This window comes from Musa acuminata, chromosome BXJ1-1 (genome assembly GCF_036884655.1).
Source record: "Musa acuminata AAA Group cultivar baxijiao chromosome BXJ1-1, Cavendish_Baxijiao_AAA, whole genome shotgun sequence".
Classification (NCBI taxonomy): domain Eukaryota; kingdom Viridiplantae; phylum Streptophyta; class Magnoliopsida; order Zingiberales; family Musaceae; genus Musa; species Musa acuminata.
Window position 1 is genome coordinate 11,635,278 of NC_088327.1, and position 14,723 is coordinate 11,650,000.

General features: G+C 41.2%; 3 protein-coding genes and 1 long non-coding RNA gene across 7 annotated transcripts in view; 3 read left to right on the forward strand and 1 right to left on the reverse strand.

Moving 5' to 3' along the window:
- Positions 1-657: 657 nt before the first annotated feature.
- LOC135673671 (SPX domain-containing protein 5-like) lies at positions 658-1,768 on the forward strand. The gene is made up of 3 exons (XM_065182820.1): positions 658-1,023; positions 1,086-1,218; positions 1,287-1,768. Exons 1-3 carry the CDS (start codon positions 757-759, stop codon positions 1,655-1,657), a joined length of 771 nt encoding a protein of 256 aa, XP_065038892.1. The 5' UTR covers positions 658-756; the 3' UTR covers positions 1,658-1,768.
- A 2,734-nt stretch (positions 1,769-4,502) lies between these two features.
- Positions 4,503-7,410, forward strand: LOC135673683 (uncharacterized). 2 transcript variants are annotated; one of them, XR_010513416.1, is made up of 3 exons: positions 5,107-5,332; positions 5,407-6,205; positions 7,392-7,410. It is a non-coding gene; the product is annotated as an uncharacterized LOC135673683 (long non-coding RNA). The 2 variants fall into 2 exon arrangements; XR_010513414.1 differs by lacking the exon at positions 7,392-7,410 and having other exon boundaries at positions 4,503-5,332; positions 5,407-6,168.
- On the reverse strand, positions 6,181-10,766 carry LOC103991178 (guanine nucleotide-binding protein subunit gamma 4-like). 3 transcript variants are annotated; one of them, XM_009410536.3, is made up of 5 exons: positions 10,157-10,766; positions 8,949-9,001; positions 8,461-8,505; positions 8,343-8,387; positions 6,181-7,630 (listed from the first exon to the last, which is right to left on the reverse strand). In XM_009410536.3, the coding sequence occupies exons 1-5, from the start codon at positions 10,304-10,306 to the stop codon at positions 7,351-7,353; spliced, it is 573 nt and encodes a 190-aa protein (XP_009408811.2). In that variant the 5' UTR covers positions 10,307-10,766; the 3' UTR covers positions 6,181-7,350. The 3 variants fall into 3 exon arrangements, with proteins under 3 accessions (XP_009408811.2, XP_065038931.1, XP_065038941.1); XM_065182859.1 differs by having other exon boundaries at positions 7,544-8,387; positions 8,916-9,001; XM_065182869.1 differs by lacking the exon at positions 6,181-7,630 and having other exon boundaries at positions 8,342-8,505; positions 8,916-9,001.
- The window catches only part of LOC103991149 (oryzain gamma chain), a 4,521-nt gene continuing 555 nt past the window's right edge, over positions 10,758-14,723 (forward strand). The window contains exons 1-7 of the mRNA XM_009410512.3: positions 10,758-11,013; positions 11,088-11,209; positions 11,295-11,410; positions 11,616-11,689; positions 13,562-13,826; positions 14,075-14,206; positions 14,357-14,492. Coding sequence (XP_009408787.2) covers positions 10,808-11,013; positions 11,088-11,209; positions 11,295-11,410; positions 11,616-11,689; positions 13,562-13,826; positions 14,075-14,206; positions 14,357-14,492 — 1,051 coding nt within the window. The 5' untranslated portion in view covers positions 10,758-10,807. The remainder of the gene's footprint in view (positions 11,014-11,087; positions 11,210-11,294; positions 11,411-11,615; positions 11,690-13,561; positions 13,827-14,074; positions 14,207-14,356; positions 14,493-14,723) is intronic.

Below are 14,723 nucleotides of genomic sequence, written 5' to 3' on the forward strand. Positions count from 1 at the left end.
TATTTTGATAATCTTATCATTTTAAATAATATTATAGGAAAATTTAGAAATTAAAAAAAATAATATTAACATACCACAAATACTGCATGCTTATGTTAGTTACCCATCAACATGTAAACATTTCTAATATAATATCTGATTCAACTATAATATAAAAAAATAATATTAAATATTAATTTATATTTAAAATATACAGTGGATGATCACATCAAGGGTCTTTGTACCACTCATGCGGTGGCACATGAACTTGGAATTGCTATAAATATTGTTAATATCAACCAAGATAATCATCACATCAGATCAGTGTCAGATCCTAAATATCATAAAGAAAGGGTTCAATGCTCTCTCTCTCTCTCTAGACAAGACAAGATAATGTTTTTCTTTCACTTTAGATTTGATCATATTTTAACTTGAGCTTGAAAAAGATATGATGATAAGATTTGATCATATTTTAACATGAATCACATCAAGACAAATTCCCTTTGGGCGGATGGATAGTGTCCGTCTTTAACATATTGGAATAGCACAGTAAGTGTGAGACTAAGTAGCTTTTGTCTGATGGAATATGCTGTTGCACCGGAGGATGATCTGAGTTCACCCTCCTTCCGTGGCTTCCTTTCATTTGTCTTTTTACCCTTAATCTCTCTCTACCCTGCCAGCAAGCTTCGCATATGCTTCCAAATATTCCTCCCTCTACTCTTCCAATGCTCTCGAGATGATTATAAATGGTGACTTCTGTCACCACCTTACGCATTTATGCAGGCAGCTCAAGAGAGAGAGAGAGAGAGAGAGAGGGCGATGAAGTTTGGAAAGAGGCTGAAGAGGCAGATAGAGGAAAGCCTGCCCGAGTGGAGGGACAAATTTCTGTGCTACAAGGACCTCAAGAAGCTGGTTAAGCTCATCTCTGCAACCCAACCATCTTCCAAAGCCGAGGCAGAGTTCATCTGCCTCTTGGACTCGGAGATCGACAAGTTCAACGCCTTCTTCGTCGACCAGGAGGAGGAGTTCATCATCCGGCAGATGGTGCGGTCATCACAGTAATTCTTGGATGACATGATCTGAGGATTCCTATGCTGTTCATGCAGGAGCTGCAGGAGAGGATCAAGAGGGTAGCTGCGACGTCGGCGGCGGCAGAGTACGGAAGGATCGGAACCGAGATGGTCAATCTCCATGGCGAGATGGTGTTGCTGGTGAACTACAGCAGCGTCAACTACACAGGTCCTCGGACCCACCTCTTCTTCTCTGCTATACGCGCAGCTGCTTCACTGGAGTTGTTGTCATCACAGGTCTCGCAAAGATCTTGAAGAAGTACGACAAGCGAACCGGAGGCCTGCTAAGGTTGCCCTTCATCGAGAAGGTGTTGGAGCAGCCCTTCTTCACCACTGACCTCATCTCGAAGCTGGTGAAGGATTGCGAGAGCACCATGGACTCTATGTTCCCTGCAGCAGCAGCAGCAGCAGCAACAGCAGCTCGAGACGAAGCTGTGATGATGGTTGAGCAGAGAGTGTTCAGGAACGCAGTTGCTGCGCTGGTGACCATGCGAGAGCTGCGAAGGGGAAGCTCAACTTATGGTCACTTCTCGCTGCCGCCTCTGACCTTGCCGGACGCTGATCTGCTACACTCCTTGCAGCTCCCTTCGCCCATTCCCATCCTTTGATGCTCGCTCGATGTGCATCATCATCCATCTCATGTCTTCATGTCGTCACTTGCAATAGACATGATATGTATCAACAACCAGTTTGCATCAAATGAATCCTCCTTCCATTAATTATATATATATATATATATATATATATATCTTTATTAAAGTGTATAATAGAAATATTAAAAATAGAATATATGATAAAGAAAAGAAAATTTATAAAGGAAACGATTTGAGGAAAAAAAAAAGGAATAAAGTGAAGAAAGAAAGAAATAAAAATAAAAGATAAATAATTAAATAGAAAATAGGAAATTGAGAACATATAGAGCTCTTGCGGCGGGAGAGGCAAACAGACATCTCTAATGCTTCTTCTATTTCCAGTCGTCGTCGTCGCCGTCGCACTCTCCGATCCAATGCGAACCCTAATGCGCAACTCCACCATCCAACCGAAGGGAGAGCCGTGGAATCGGTGCCGGCTTCGACCGCCGTATGCCACCCATTTGTCGAGCCCTACGAATTCTCTGTTCCCAAGTAAGCCATTGCGAGCCCTACATCTGGTTCCAGGGTTTTCCTAAGGGGATCGGCACGGAGCATGGGTTTGGCCTACGGGATCGCGTCGAGCGGCGTGCGAGGGAAGGATCTCGTGTGCCTTTCCACTCAGAAGAAGGTGTGGGTGAGTCTTCCTCTTCCTGATTCTTTGATTACAGATTAGGTTGTCAGGGTTTCTTGCTCACCCCTTTCTTGACAATGATATAGAGAGTTCATTGCACCATTCCATTTTCTCTTTGCAAACGTTATAACTCTTGCCTTCATCAAGTAAATATTTATCCACCTTAAACTGAGCATACACAACAAAGCACCAACTCACTGTGTTAGTGACTCTAATGTATAGAAACACAAGGGATGCATGAATAATTTGTGGGTATGACTTTAGACAAAGTAATTGTGTCAACAACAAAGAAGTGGGAAGTTTGTTCAATTAGGAATTGATGAGAAGAACTATCTGAATGAACAACTTTTGTGGAATTGCCATTCACATGGTTGGTCAATCCTCTGATCCAAGTTAAGAAATTTGGAGTCGAATGAACTTTTAGGTCCACCCAATGGATCATAATGGCGAAAACCAAGACAATTTCTTAGCCATGGCTGGCTTTAAAGTTTTTTTGTGTGTCTGTATACCTTTGAATAAGCGAAACACGAAAAATAAAAAGTTTTGGGATGTGTTTTGTGATGTTATATTCTTGATGAGAAGAACTATCTGAATGACCAACTTTTGTGGAATTGCCATTCACATGGTTGGTCAGTCCTCTGATCCAAGTCAAGGAATTTGGAGTCAATGAACTTTTAGGTCCACCCAATGGATCATAATGGCGAAAACCAAAGACAATTTCTTAGCCATGGCTGGCTTTAAAGTGTTTTTTGTGTCTGTGTACCTTTGAATAAGCGAAACACGAAAAATAAAAAGTTTTGGGATGTGTTTTGTGATGTTAGCAATGACAAGAACAAGAAATCATACAACAATTGCCACCATTGATTCATGAACTTTAAAGTTCAAACTTCAGTCTTTTGAACACATGTCAAACAACAAATGAAAACCATATTTCTATACCTTACCCTTTCAAACGATAGTACATTGAACCACCCTACTCCTAAGATCAAGAGAAACATAAATAGTTGATAGGTAAGCCCTACAGAATTCCTTTGTTAAAGACATATTAGTCCATCAATTTATGCTGGTCATATATAGCATCAAAATTCTTTACAAAATTGTCCAACGTCATAAAGTAAAACTTTTAGGCTTGTATAAATCGTGGCATGAGTGCATTGCTACGAAGCTTAAAACCATAATTTACCGTTCCCTTTTAAGCAACCTGGGTAACAATCCAGTGGAAGGAATAGTATGCTTAATGATCCTTACCTGATTTGATATAGTTGTTGAACAAAAGACGTGATATCATTGATGCTTTTACCTTAGAGACCGGTGAATTCCCCAATTTGGTGGTCTTATCGTACAATGACAACATATTTCTTATCGCTTGACGATTGGGAGGAACTATGTTGAGGTGTTATGGATGGTATATATTTCTTGCAGTAGTATGATAATTAAGAGACTACAATACACGCTTTGGACAGTCTTGACATTGGTAATGATGTAGGCAGATTTCAAAACACTAGGTTATGAAGGTGCATTTTGATATGATGTGAATCTAAACACTGGGGGGTCTAGATATCTCCCATTTATTATACACTGATAAAATCCAAAATTGTAATATTATTCGAAGCAAGATCTTGGTAGCTTATTATTTGTTGCAATTGAGATGCTTGTGATGTTGAATTTACATGAACAGTGATGTTAGCATTTGAGGCTAATGAGATGACTGAGTGGGGTTCGATTGTGTTGGGTCGACGGGAAATCTACATGTTATCGATACATTGCCATGCTCGGAGTCCCAAGTTGATAAGCAGAAGGTGGTTGTGGCTTTCCTTTTCTTTGGTGGGTGAATGAATGATGGGTTGCCTCTTGCTTGCGTCTCTGTCCAAACCATCAAGTACAATAGTAGACAACAGGAGTATCCATTGTACACGATGGCCCCACCCAATTAAGGATCATCAATTCATGTTTCATTAGTTAATCGTAATGGGTACTGCATCGGATGTGGTCGTTTTGTCAATTGTGCTACCAATAACTAGTCTTTGTGTTGACAAACATACCCTTCTGTTCTAATGCGTTATTACTGAATCCGAATTAGATGCCTTCTTTTTCTATCTCATTCTGTCAACGGATGTAGCAAATTGGAATATATTTGGATAGCCAATAAGAAAATAAAAAAATAGAAAACTAATTTCATCGAGGTGGCATGATTACAACTGGTTTTTGTGGCGCATAAGGATTAGGGAATAGTAGTAGTTTTCTTGTTTATTTAGTTAATTATTTATCATGTCAAGTGCTTGCTTGCTTGCTTGCTTGCTGCCGTCAGATTCGGACGCTGACGGGTGCGATGAGGTGGCTCATCCGTGGACGACAGGCCCAAGCAAAAGATAGAAGGGTAAAGTAGTCGTTTGCGCTGCTCATCGGGATTCCTTAGCGCGACACGTAGCACCGTGATTACGTCGCTCCATTGTGTCACCGGTGGGATAGCGTCAGAGGTGGCATGTAGTGGTGGTCGCCGGAGATGAGTTGGCAGACAGCTGGCACTGTCGTCGCAGAGACGTGATAATCCCCTTCAAAGAATTGGAGACCTACCACTTAACGGGCCCTTCTGGCTACCTGCTCTCTGATTGGGAATGCTTCCAGCTAAGTAATCAGAGGACAGGTAGGAAAGAAGGGTAGGGTTGGGAGAAAGCCTCGTTCCGAGGCGAGCAGGGCATGTCATGCCATCCCATTCTTGCTGACGCGGCTGGGGCCCCGCTCTCGTTCCCCACGCCCTCTTCGCCACCAAATAAAATGCCCTCGACGCGCCCTCACCCCAAATTGCAAGAACAAGTGATTTAGCAGAGAGAGAGAGAGAGAGAGATGGCGTCCTCTGAAGTTCAAGAGGAAGAGAAGAAGGTGCCATCGGCGGCCGCTTTGAGTGGGGACGAAAGAGAGAAGCAATCGACCAACGCGGTCGCCTTTGCTGAGACGGAGCTGTAGCCACCACCCACCTACATATCATCATATCTATCTCCCGCCCTGCCCCTTCCAATTCGGTACTTGCAGTTCCGTTCCCTTCTTCGTAGATCTAGATCGAGCACATCATAATCCGGGGCTTCTTTTCTTTTAGATCTCGGCCAAGCGTGCTTTTAGATTTGTTCTCGGTCATGTCGGCGACGGTGAAAAACGGGGGAGACGCTGCGGCGGTGGAGGTGGAGTTCGCGGCGTGCGACTGCTGCGGGCTCATGGAGGAGTGCACGCCGGCGTACATCGCCGGCGTACGGGAGCGGCACGGCGGGCGGTGGATCTGCGGTCTCTGCGCCGAGGCCGTCCAGGACGAGATCCGCCGCTCCGGGCCCCTCATCTCGCTCGAGGAGGCCATGGGCCGTCATGCAAGCTTCCGCCGAAGCTTCCGCTCGGCTGAGGCCGCAGCGGTGGATCCGGCGGAGCAGCTGATCGCCGCCGTGAGGCAGCTCCTCCGGCGGAACCTCGACTCACCGCGGGCTGTGCGGTCGACCCCGGGCAGCCCCCGAACCATGGTTGGGCCCCGGACCCGGAGAGGCTTTCCGACCTTTATTTGCTTGGCGGATGAGGATAAGAATCGAATCGCATAGGAAAAGCAAAAGAAAATGAAAGAAGAACAGAAAGGGAGCGTTTCCAATTTCCAACGAGTAAAACTCGTTGCTTAATCTCGAGGATTCCAAGAGTAGTTTTATGTTATGCGAAAAAAATTGCACAAATTTTCCGCTGGATTATGCACGAGTCTTTCTTCTTTCACAAGTATACATACTACTTGTCATTTGAAGTGAAAAGAATCACTGAGAATGGAAGAATTCCATCTTCAAGACTCATTTTATATCATTAGAATGGAATCAGCTTTGTGTTTTTGGTAGTCGAGATTATGAAGACACATAGTGAAGAAAATATAGGTGAGGATAAGTGTTTTTTTTTCTTTTTTCGTTGAAGGTGTCACTAATTGAGTTTATAAAGACCAATTAAATTTTAGTTTTTTGAAACATGCCTTCACTAAAAATTCTTTACTATTATCCGTTTTGATGTACAACAACAAGATCGGAAGTCCCAATTGTTTTCTTTTATCATCATTAAGATTAATAAAAAAAATATATTTATTTCATTTCACATCTTTTTATATCTTGTTTTTTCCTTTCTAACGATAATCATTTACAACACTATTAATGTTCGTCCTAAACCTCGGTAGAAAAATATAGAAAGCTGTGTTGAGAAAAAAAAAAACATAGATAATCCATTTTAGTGTAACGAAAAAAAACACACACACACAAAGACCATCAGCATTGATGACACACAAGATGTCAGTATGAGATATCTTCTTGTTCCCATTGCCATTTCATGCTTCTCCCAACGGAAAAAACCAATTAGATCAACTGGTAGTGGATACTTTAGAACAAATCAACAGAGCCTCTAAAAGTAGATCACCGAAAGAGAATATAGCTGAAGTGTACCTCATATGTGGCCTCATAGGTAGAAAGAAAGAGCATAATGGTTAGTCAAAATATGCTTCTCAATGGTGCCAAGCTTATCTGTCTCGAAGGTGAATCTTTCAAGTTCACATATCAGAGGTGTTTAGTGTGACTCACCCTCCAAATTATGCACAGATTTAGCTATAAAAGAGAGTACAATATGAGGCCACACACAACTTCAGAACAAGAAATATTAGGATATGGTCATATGATTGGTAGCTTGATTTAATGCAGAATAACCAGAAATTACTACATAATAATTCATCTGGCTTCATGATAGAGAAGGTATGTGAGGTTGGTATCCCAGTTTTGTCAAGCACTTAAGATTATGGAAAAGTGTTGTGAACAGCTTTTACCTTTCGAATCCCATCAACATGATATTTGCCTTTGTTTTCAGTAGGCAACAGAATAAACCAAGTATGAAACAGAGAGAAATTACCTGTTCTTTTATTGGAAAAGCAGTGCGCACTAGGCATGTTTCTGTATTAATTGCAATTATTAAGATACCAAAAGAAAGAAGAGATGTACAAATACGTAGTAAGAAATCAGCACACTGAAGAACATCAAGTGATCTATTATTCACATACACAGTGGCTAATACAACACAAACATGTAGGGCAAAGGCGTACCTTGGTACAGTTGGAACAAGAACAGACACATCCACAAGAATATCCAGGACACGAGAGTCTTGGGATGACACAGCGCAATCTGGAGCAGGAAACGCTGCAGCAGCTTCTGCTAGGGTATCCACCACTAGAGGAGCAGGACCCGTTGGGTCTACGAGTGCAACAAGGTCTGTTCTGCCAGCTCGAGCAACCACCGGTGAAGCATGTCGCATTGAAGCAAACCATTGCCCTGCCCACAGATGAACTCCTCTGTTAAGATCTCAGCCACATGAAGCAGCAACTTGGAAGACCAAGTGCTTAGTGGAAGGAGTAGATGGTCACTCATTATGGCAGAAAGCAAGATGACACTAATGACAACATCAACATGCAAAGAGTAACAACTGTTATGCAAGGATTCTCAATATGCTGAATATAATGCTGGGAGAAGATGATGGTAAGATATTCACCTCATAAGAATGTGCAAGTACATATTTCTACCCTCCAGGTAATACTTCAAACAGTACGATAGCACTGAGCATGCATTTGTTTTTTATTTTTTTGTTCCTTTGTAGTTCATGAAAAAAAAAGTGTGATAACTCATTATTCAGATTTTATAAACTGAGCAAAAAACTATAAATAAATGAAGAATGAAAGAGAAGTAGCAATTGCATCACATAGCAGGCATACCAGTAGCCAGAGATAAAAAGGAACACAATTATTTAGTTTGAGATTTCATGTGTGTCAGCAGATTTTGCTTCTTTACATAGACCATTTTCAAACACTGCTATAACTTCACAGAACTAAAAGAAGTCAATTTATGTTAAAAGGAAATAATTAGAGGAGAAGAAGTGGAAACAAAGTAACTTTGAACAGAACTACCAGTGTTAGGCTTTTAAGATGGTACACAATTTTTGTTAGGAAAATGCACTTCTCGTTAGGGACTTGGAAGAAATAGACATTACCGGAGCCACCTCGAGAAGCAGCAGGACTTATGTCTCTTCTTATATCTGATTACCAAAGGATGCTGTAAGTATATTAGCAAGAATCTCCAAAATAAAGAGTGTGTTCAAAGTATCTTACGTTGGGATTAAAGGATCTGGAGTTGTCCCTACATATTTATCAACCCTGACAACACCATGACAATGATTACTTGCTATAAAAGTAGGAAATAGTTAGAAAAGTGTTGGCTTTTGCAAAGAGACTAATCCTATACTAGTATCTGATCTTTTCAGTTTGAATTTGTTAAATCATGTGGCAGATCAGCTGACTTAAATAGGAGAATTATTTCTCCATATCAGCTTGGAGGTGCAATCAGTAAGATTAATGCTCTTCTTGAAATTTGTTTTCATTACTACTGTAAAACTTTCTTATCTTCAGAAATTTTGGTGTTGTATGTAACTATCTTGTTCTTCTTAATGTACATTTACTTGCATTAAAAGAAAAAGAATAGGAGCAATATGCCTCAAATGATATATACATTGATTCCTTATCAAAGTTTAGTTTTCCCTCTCAATCACCAATCTGCATAATTGTACTTGTTTAAGAGAGAGAAGCTGAATATAACATACTCTTTGCAGCATACAGAGACAGGTTGAAGCCCTTCAACTGATTGTAACTCCTCCTGATCAAATCAAGTCTTGATTAGTTCATCAAAAAAAAGAAAAAGAAATCAGAACAGATCTGCATAGGAAAATCTGAGTGGTAGAAAAACATTGTAAAATAAATACCCATAGTCATTGCTACATGAGTTTCACAATATTACCCAGATACCATGAGAAGACTTGTGCTGGTTTTATATGAAGAGCACAAAGAATGGGAGTGCATTGTTGAAGAACCAAGCACAGAAGATGTAGTTTTTGTACAATCCAAAAGTACAAATTGTTTATTTTCAACCTGTGAGGAGCCCTTCTCATAGTTTCTAACAAGTATTACAGCTACAGCCCCATCATGGAGTAATATACCCAAGATAACAGATTGATTTCTTTTTTCTTGAGAAGGAAAAGATAGATTGCTCTACTTAAGGAAGAACAAAGCAAAAACTCCATTTGTTCTTCCTTGAAATTAGTTAGAAATAAAACATAAAATAACGTCATAAAATTTTCATAGAACAGAATCCAAAATGTTTCACACTAAAAAAAAAACTTCACATATCAGAGACAATTAACAATTGGACTCAGGCAAAACATGTAAAAGGAACTGTTAAAGTGTACTAAACTTTCCCAGAGGACAAATGGACAACAAAAAAAATGGTGGGGAAAGAAACTACCCCCACCTCTGTTTGGTTAAGTACCAGCAATTCTTTACCCAGTAATACTGTTCTTCAAGTTGTCTTGTACACTGAGAAAAGAGTTACTGAACTATGTACTTAGCAACAGGGCTCTTCTGTTGCTCGTCCATAGACTTTGTTCTTTCCTCCATTACTTCCTCCCAGATCACAAAATGCGACCAAATAGCCTAACATTGTATGTAATATACAAAGTCGAATCTCGTTCGTTCTTGTTACTGAACAAAATTCTTCTTCAGGCTTGAACAATGGCTGTTGATCAACATGAAAATTAGATCGAATAAAAAGGCAAAGGTGGATCAATGTCTTGGTCCTATTTCCCACTGCACTTCACGTGCATCCAGTTCATGTGAGGTAGGTACCAGGGTGGTCTCATCAACGGATCATTCCGAGGACCACAGGATAAACCAAAGACGCCTCACGGTGAACTCACCCTTTCTATCTCCACGCATCGGCATCGAGACATTGGAGATCGGGGAAGCAGAGTCTTACCTCAAGGAAGCCGATCTCCCGACTCAAGAGCTGGACCCGCGCCTGCAGCCGGTGGCGCCCGCAGAGGTCCGTGTACCGCCGCGGCGACCGGGGCCGGGGAGCCTGCGTAGCATCCGCCTGCTTCTCCTCCAACGCCTCCGCCGCGGCCATCGGTCTCGAGTCGGCGGCGAAGCGTCACGACTTCGGCTCGAGCGTGGACCGCTGTCGCGCTTAAATGCGGAGGGAGTCGCAGCCGGAAGTTACGAGCGGTAAGATCCGTTTCTCGCGGTTCCTGTTTCTCGTTTCCCATTGCCTATTCACGCTCCCATTCCGGTTTTTATTACTCCCGTGTGTTTGTATATATATATATATATATATATATATATATATATATATATATATGGGTTGTATCATATGGCAGGGGGGCTTCATCACTTGGGATGGGGTGCAGGTGACATGTTTACCGCTGTTTCGTATCACCTACGTGTTGCCCCCACACTGGGTTCCATTGGATTCCCCAATGACATGGAAGGTACGAATCGCGGTCAATGGCGCATAATATTAAAAGAAAGCAGCCGCATCCATGCACCAACCCTCTCCACTCACCACTGCTAAATAAAAATAAAAACACCGTCACGTTTTGTACGCCCTCGCCCATCGATCGACCATTCAATGGCCCCCGATCGTCACCACCCGGCCCTCGCCGTTGGCGTCGGCGTCCTCCTCCTCATTCTCTCCTCGGCCACGGCCTTCGCCACCTTCGACGAGGCCAACCCGATCCGATCCGTCACCGACCGGGTCAGATCCGCCGACGCCACCGTCATTCGCGCCCTCGGCCTCTCCCGCCACGCCCTCGACTTCGCCCGCTTCGCCCACAGGTAACCGCGAAGACCCCTCCCAGCACTCTTCTCGTCGCCGCAGGCCGCCGTATGACGCACTTCTTCTTTCCCAGGTACGGGAAGAGTTACGGGTCCGCAGCGGAGATACGGCGTCGGTTCGGGATATTTGTGGAGAACTTGGAGCTCATCCGGTCCACCAACCGCCGGGGACTGCCATATACCCTAGCGATCAACCGTGAGTTTACTGACCAGTGGGGTCCCAGCCGTCCGATCTATGATGCGATCGATTGACCTGTTGATGGCCGTCTGATATGCATCAGGATTCGCGGATTGGAGCTGGGAAGAGTTCCAGGCGGGTCGACTGGGAGCCGCTCAGAACTGCTCCGCCACCGACCGCGGGAACCATCTGTTGACTGATGCGGTCGTCCCCGATACGGTATCACGGAGACCTTCGTTCTCTCTTCTTTCCTTTTCGTTTCTTTTCGCATGGATCACGATGGTCATCGTCTGACTTGGATCAAATGATGATCAAGATAGCATTTGGTCGGTCCATGGACGTCAGAGATTCATCCACAAATTTTAATTAAAATTTTGGGATATCAGGTGTCATAATTAAAATTATATTTTTACCCTTGTTGCAGAAAGACTGGAGGGAGGTAGGGATAGTGAGCCCAGTCAAGAATCAAGGTCATTGTGGATCTTGCTGGACCTTCAGGTACCCAATCTAGTTAATTAAATTCCTTTAAATCAGCTTCTTCGGACCAATTGTGAAATAGAGTTTGAAAATAAGTTAGTAATGTTTTTCAAAATTGTCATTCCCCGCCAGATCTAAATCAGAACTTCTATCACTGGGAATTTAAGTAGCCATTCTTTGTATTAGTTAAATAGATGAAATAAATGTTGAAATGGGAATTCAAATCAACACTGCTTTGAGTTGGTGTTGGCACAAATGAACCTCATATATATTTCTTATCCAATTAGATGACATAGAAGTATAGTTTCAACAGTATAGGATAAGCTGTTAATGCAAAATGCAAAATTTAGTTTCTAGACTTGCTTCTATTCCCATAGCTTTCCTGTGTTATGTCCATTATATTAGAGATTTTGTTTCCTTGACTGGTTAGCACCTTGTTTTGTCTTAATCGGAGAGGAATATGCTTAAATTGTCAGATCAAAAAAAAAAAATCTAAGTTTCCTAATTGTAAATGTTAAACTTAAAGTGAGATGACAAATTAAAACCCAGAGCCACATAATCTGTCCTAATTGTATTCCTCGGCCTCGAACAAGCATTCGTTGAGAAAACCACCCAAGATATAATGAAGTCTTGAATCTCTTACATGTAGGTTCATGGAGAATTAGGAGGACAATCTGACACCAGCAACACAAATAAATCGAACAAATTGTTAGAAAAATCGAAAGGAACATAAGCTCAGTAGAAAATAGTAAAATGAACTATAAAATGAAACTATTCAAGTGATCTAAATAGTCCTTTTGGCCCAATGGGAGATATTGTCACATGCCAACAAGCGAGCATGTTATGTGGCATGTTGCTCCACGTAGCACCAGTGCACCAAAAACTATTGCCTTTAGTCACATGGGAGATATTGTCACTATTTTCCGCAGCTTCTATTTCCTCTGATTGTTATTTTAGTTGTTTCCTCGATGAATGCTCGCATGGAACCTAGGACTACGCTTAAGACAACTATTAGATTTTTTCTGTTCTATTTTGTCAACTTCTTTTTTAATTTTCCAAAAATTTTAACATGTTTTCGCTCTAACTGGAGATTAGATTTTTTATTCTTGCTTTACCATATCATGCACGAAGTTTATTGGCTATATGTTTTAATTTGCCAGCCAAAACTAGAGCTAGAACTTCTGATCCAGTTGAATTTTCAAGCCAACCTAAACCACAAGTACAATCAACTTTTCTAATCTAAAATTTGGTCGTAATTTTTTTGTTTTCTGTTCTCCCATTATGAATTAAATTATATTGGGTTTACTAACAGTTAATGCCCAAAACTAAATTTGTTATTAATTTTACCAAGATTTGTTTCACGAAAATCCAAAGGTGAAACCAAAGTTTCAATCTAACATTTGTGCCATTTACCTATGTTCTGCTGATGGTAGGTAATGGTTAGTTCAATCTTTAAATCCTTCATTGATGCTTTCGTTTTTGTTAATGTTGTTGGGGAAAATATACAGTAGTGGAATAGTAAACCTTTTTTTAATAATCTGTTTTAATATTTCAGATTGTTCAGAGAATTTCCTAGTTTTTTGTTTACCAACAATTGCATGTCAACTTGCACTTGAAGTTATCATACAGTTTCAACTTATCTATTCTAAGACTGAACCCGGTAGTTTCTCTCGTCATTAACTTCATTCATGATTGCCCATGTGAATTATGCTGAGTGCCATGCCATGTCATGCCTTTGGGAGTACATTCTTATGTATAACTGTAAACATGTGATTGGAAAGTGACCTGCAAAAGTGCGTTGCTAGCTCTATGGTGTGCCAATTGGACCCTTAAGTTATCAACAGCGGGCTCACCATGTTGTGAATGCAAATGATATGACCTATGTTCTGACAGCACGACAGGAGCGCTGGAGGCAGCCTATGCACAGGCAACTGGGAAGAACATCTCTCTATCAGAACAGCAGCTAGTCGACTGTGCTCGTGCCTTTAACAACTTTGGATGCAACGGGGGCTTGCCTTCTCAAGCTTTTGAATACATAAAGTATAATGGAGGAATTGATACTGAAGAGTCATATCCGTATTTTGCAACAAATGGTATCTGTAGCTTTAAACCTGAGAATGTTGGTGTCAAAGTCACTGCCTCAGTAAACATCACCAAGGTAAGGGACACAATTTTTATCTTAGTTTTCATAAGAACATGGTAGTTAGTTTGTTTAATAAATTGTGGATGGTGAAGGAAAATGTAAACTGCCCTCCCATATACCAGTTGGTCAGTGGCTAGTAAAGAAAGCATAAAATTTACTACTATCTTGTCTTCAGTATATCCTGCATTTTCAAACAGTTTAGTTCTTGTCCTAACTGCATAGATGCACTAGCAACACTTGTTATGTTTCAACTATTTTTATAGGGTGCTGAAGATGAACTAAAGCATGCAGTAGGTTTGGTTCGTCCAGTAAGTGTCGCATTTCAAGTAGTTAGGGATTTCAGATTCTACAAGGGAGGAGTTTACACAAGTGAGACCTGTGGCAACACTGAACTGGTAACTTCCAATAGCATCATTATCTGATTTTGTTTGTCACTAGTATATGCTTGATTTCTATAGTCCTCCCAATTCTTCTCATCACATAGGATGGTTAAATTGAATAGACTACGAGCAGGCCTCTGAAATAATGTGAAAAATGATATGTAGGATGTGAATCATGCTGTTCTAGCTGTTGGTTATGGCGTCGAGAATGGCATTCCATATTGGCTAATCAAGAACTCTTGGGGCAGCGACTGGGGTCTTGATGGCTACTTCAAGATGGAGTTGGGAAAGAACATGTGTGGTGAGTAAATCTCAGAATGCAGTATCTACGATAATAACTGAACCGCAATCATTATATATATCTTCAGATATAATTAAGTTTTATGAATTTGAACTAGAAGTTTAGAAACTGTAACTTGGACAGTCTAATTAGGACCATTTTTTGTTGTCATGTCATATTATTTAGTTAGATTGAAGTCCAGAATTACAATTTACATCGATAAATATCTACTTATCTGGTACAAAATCTCAC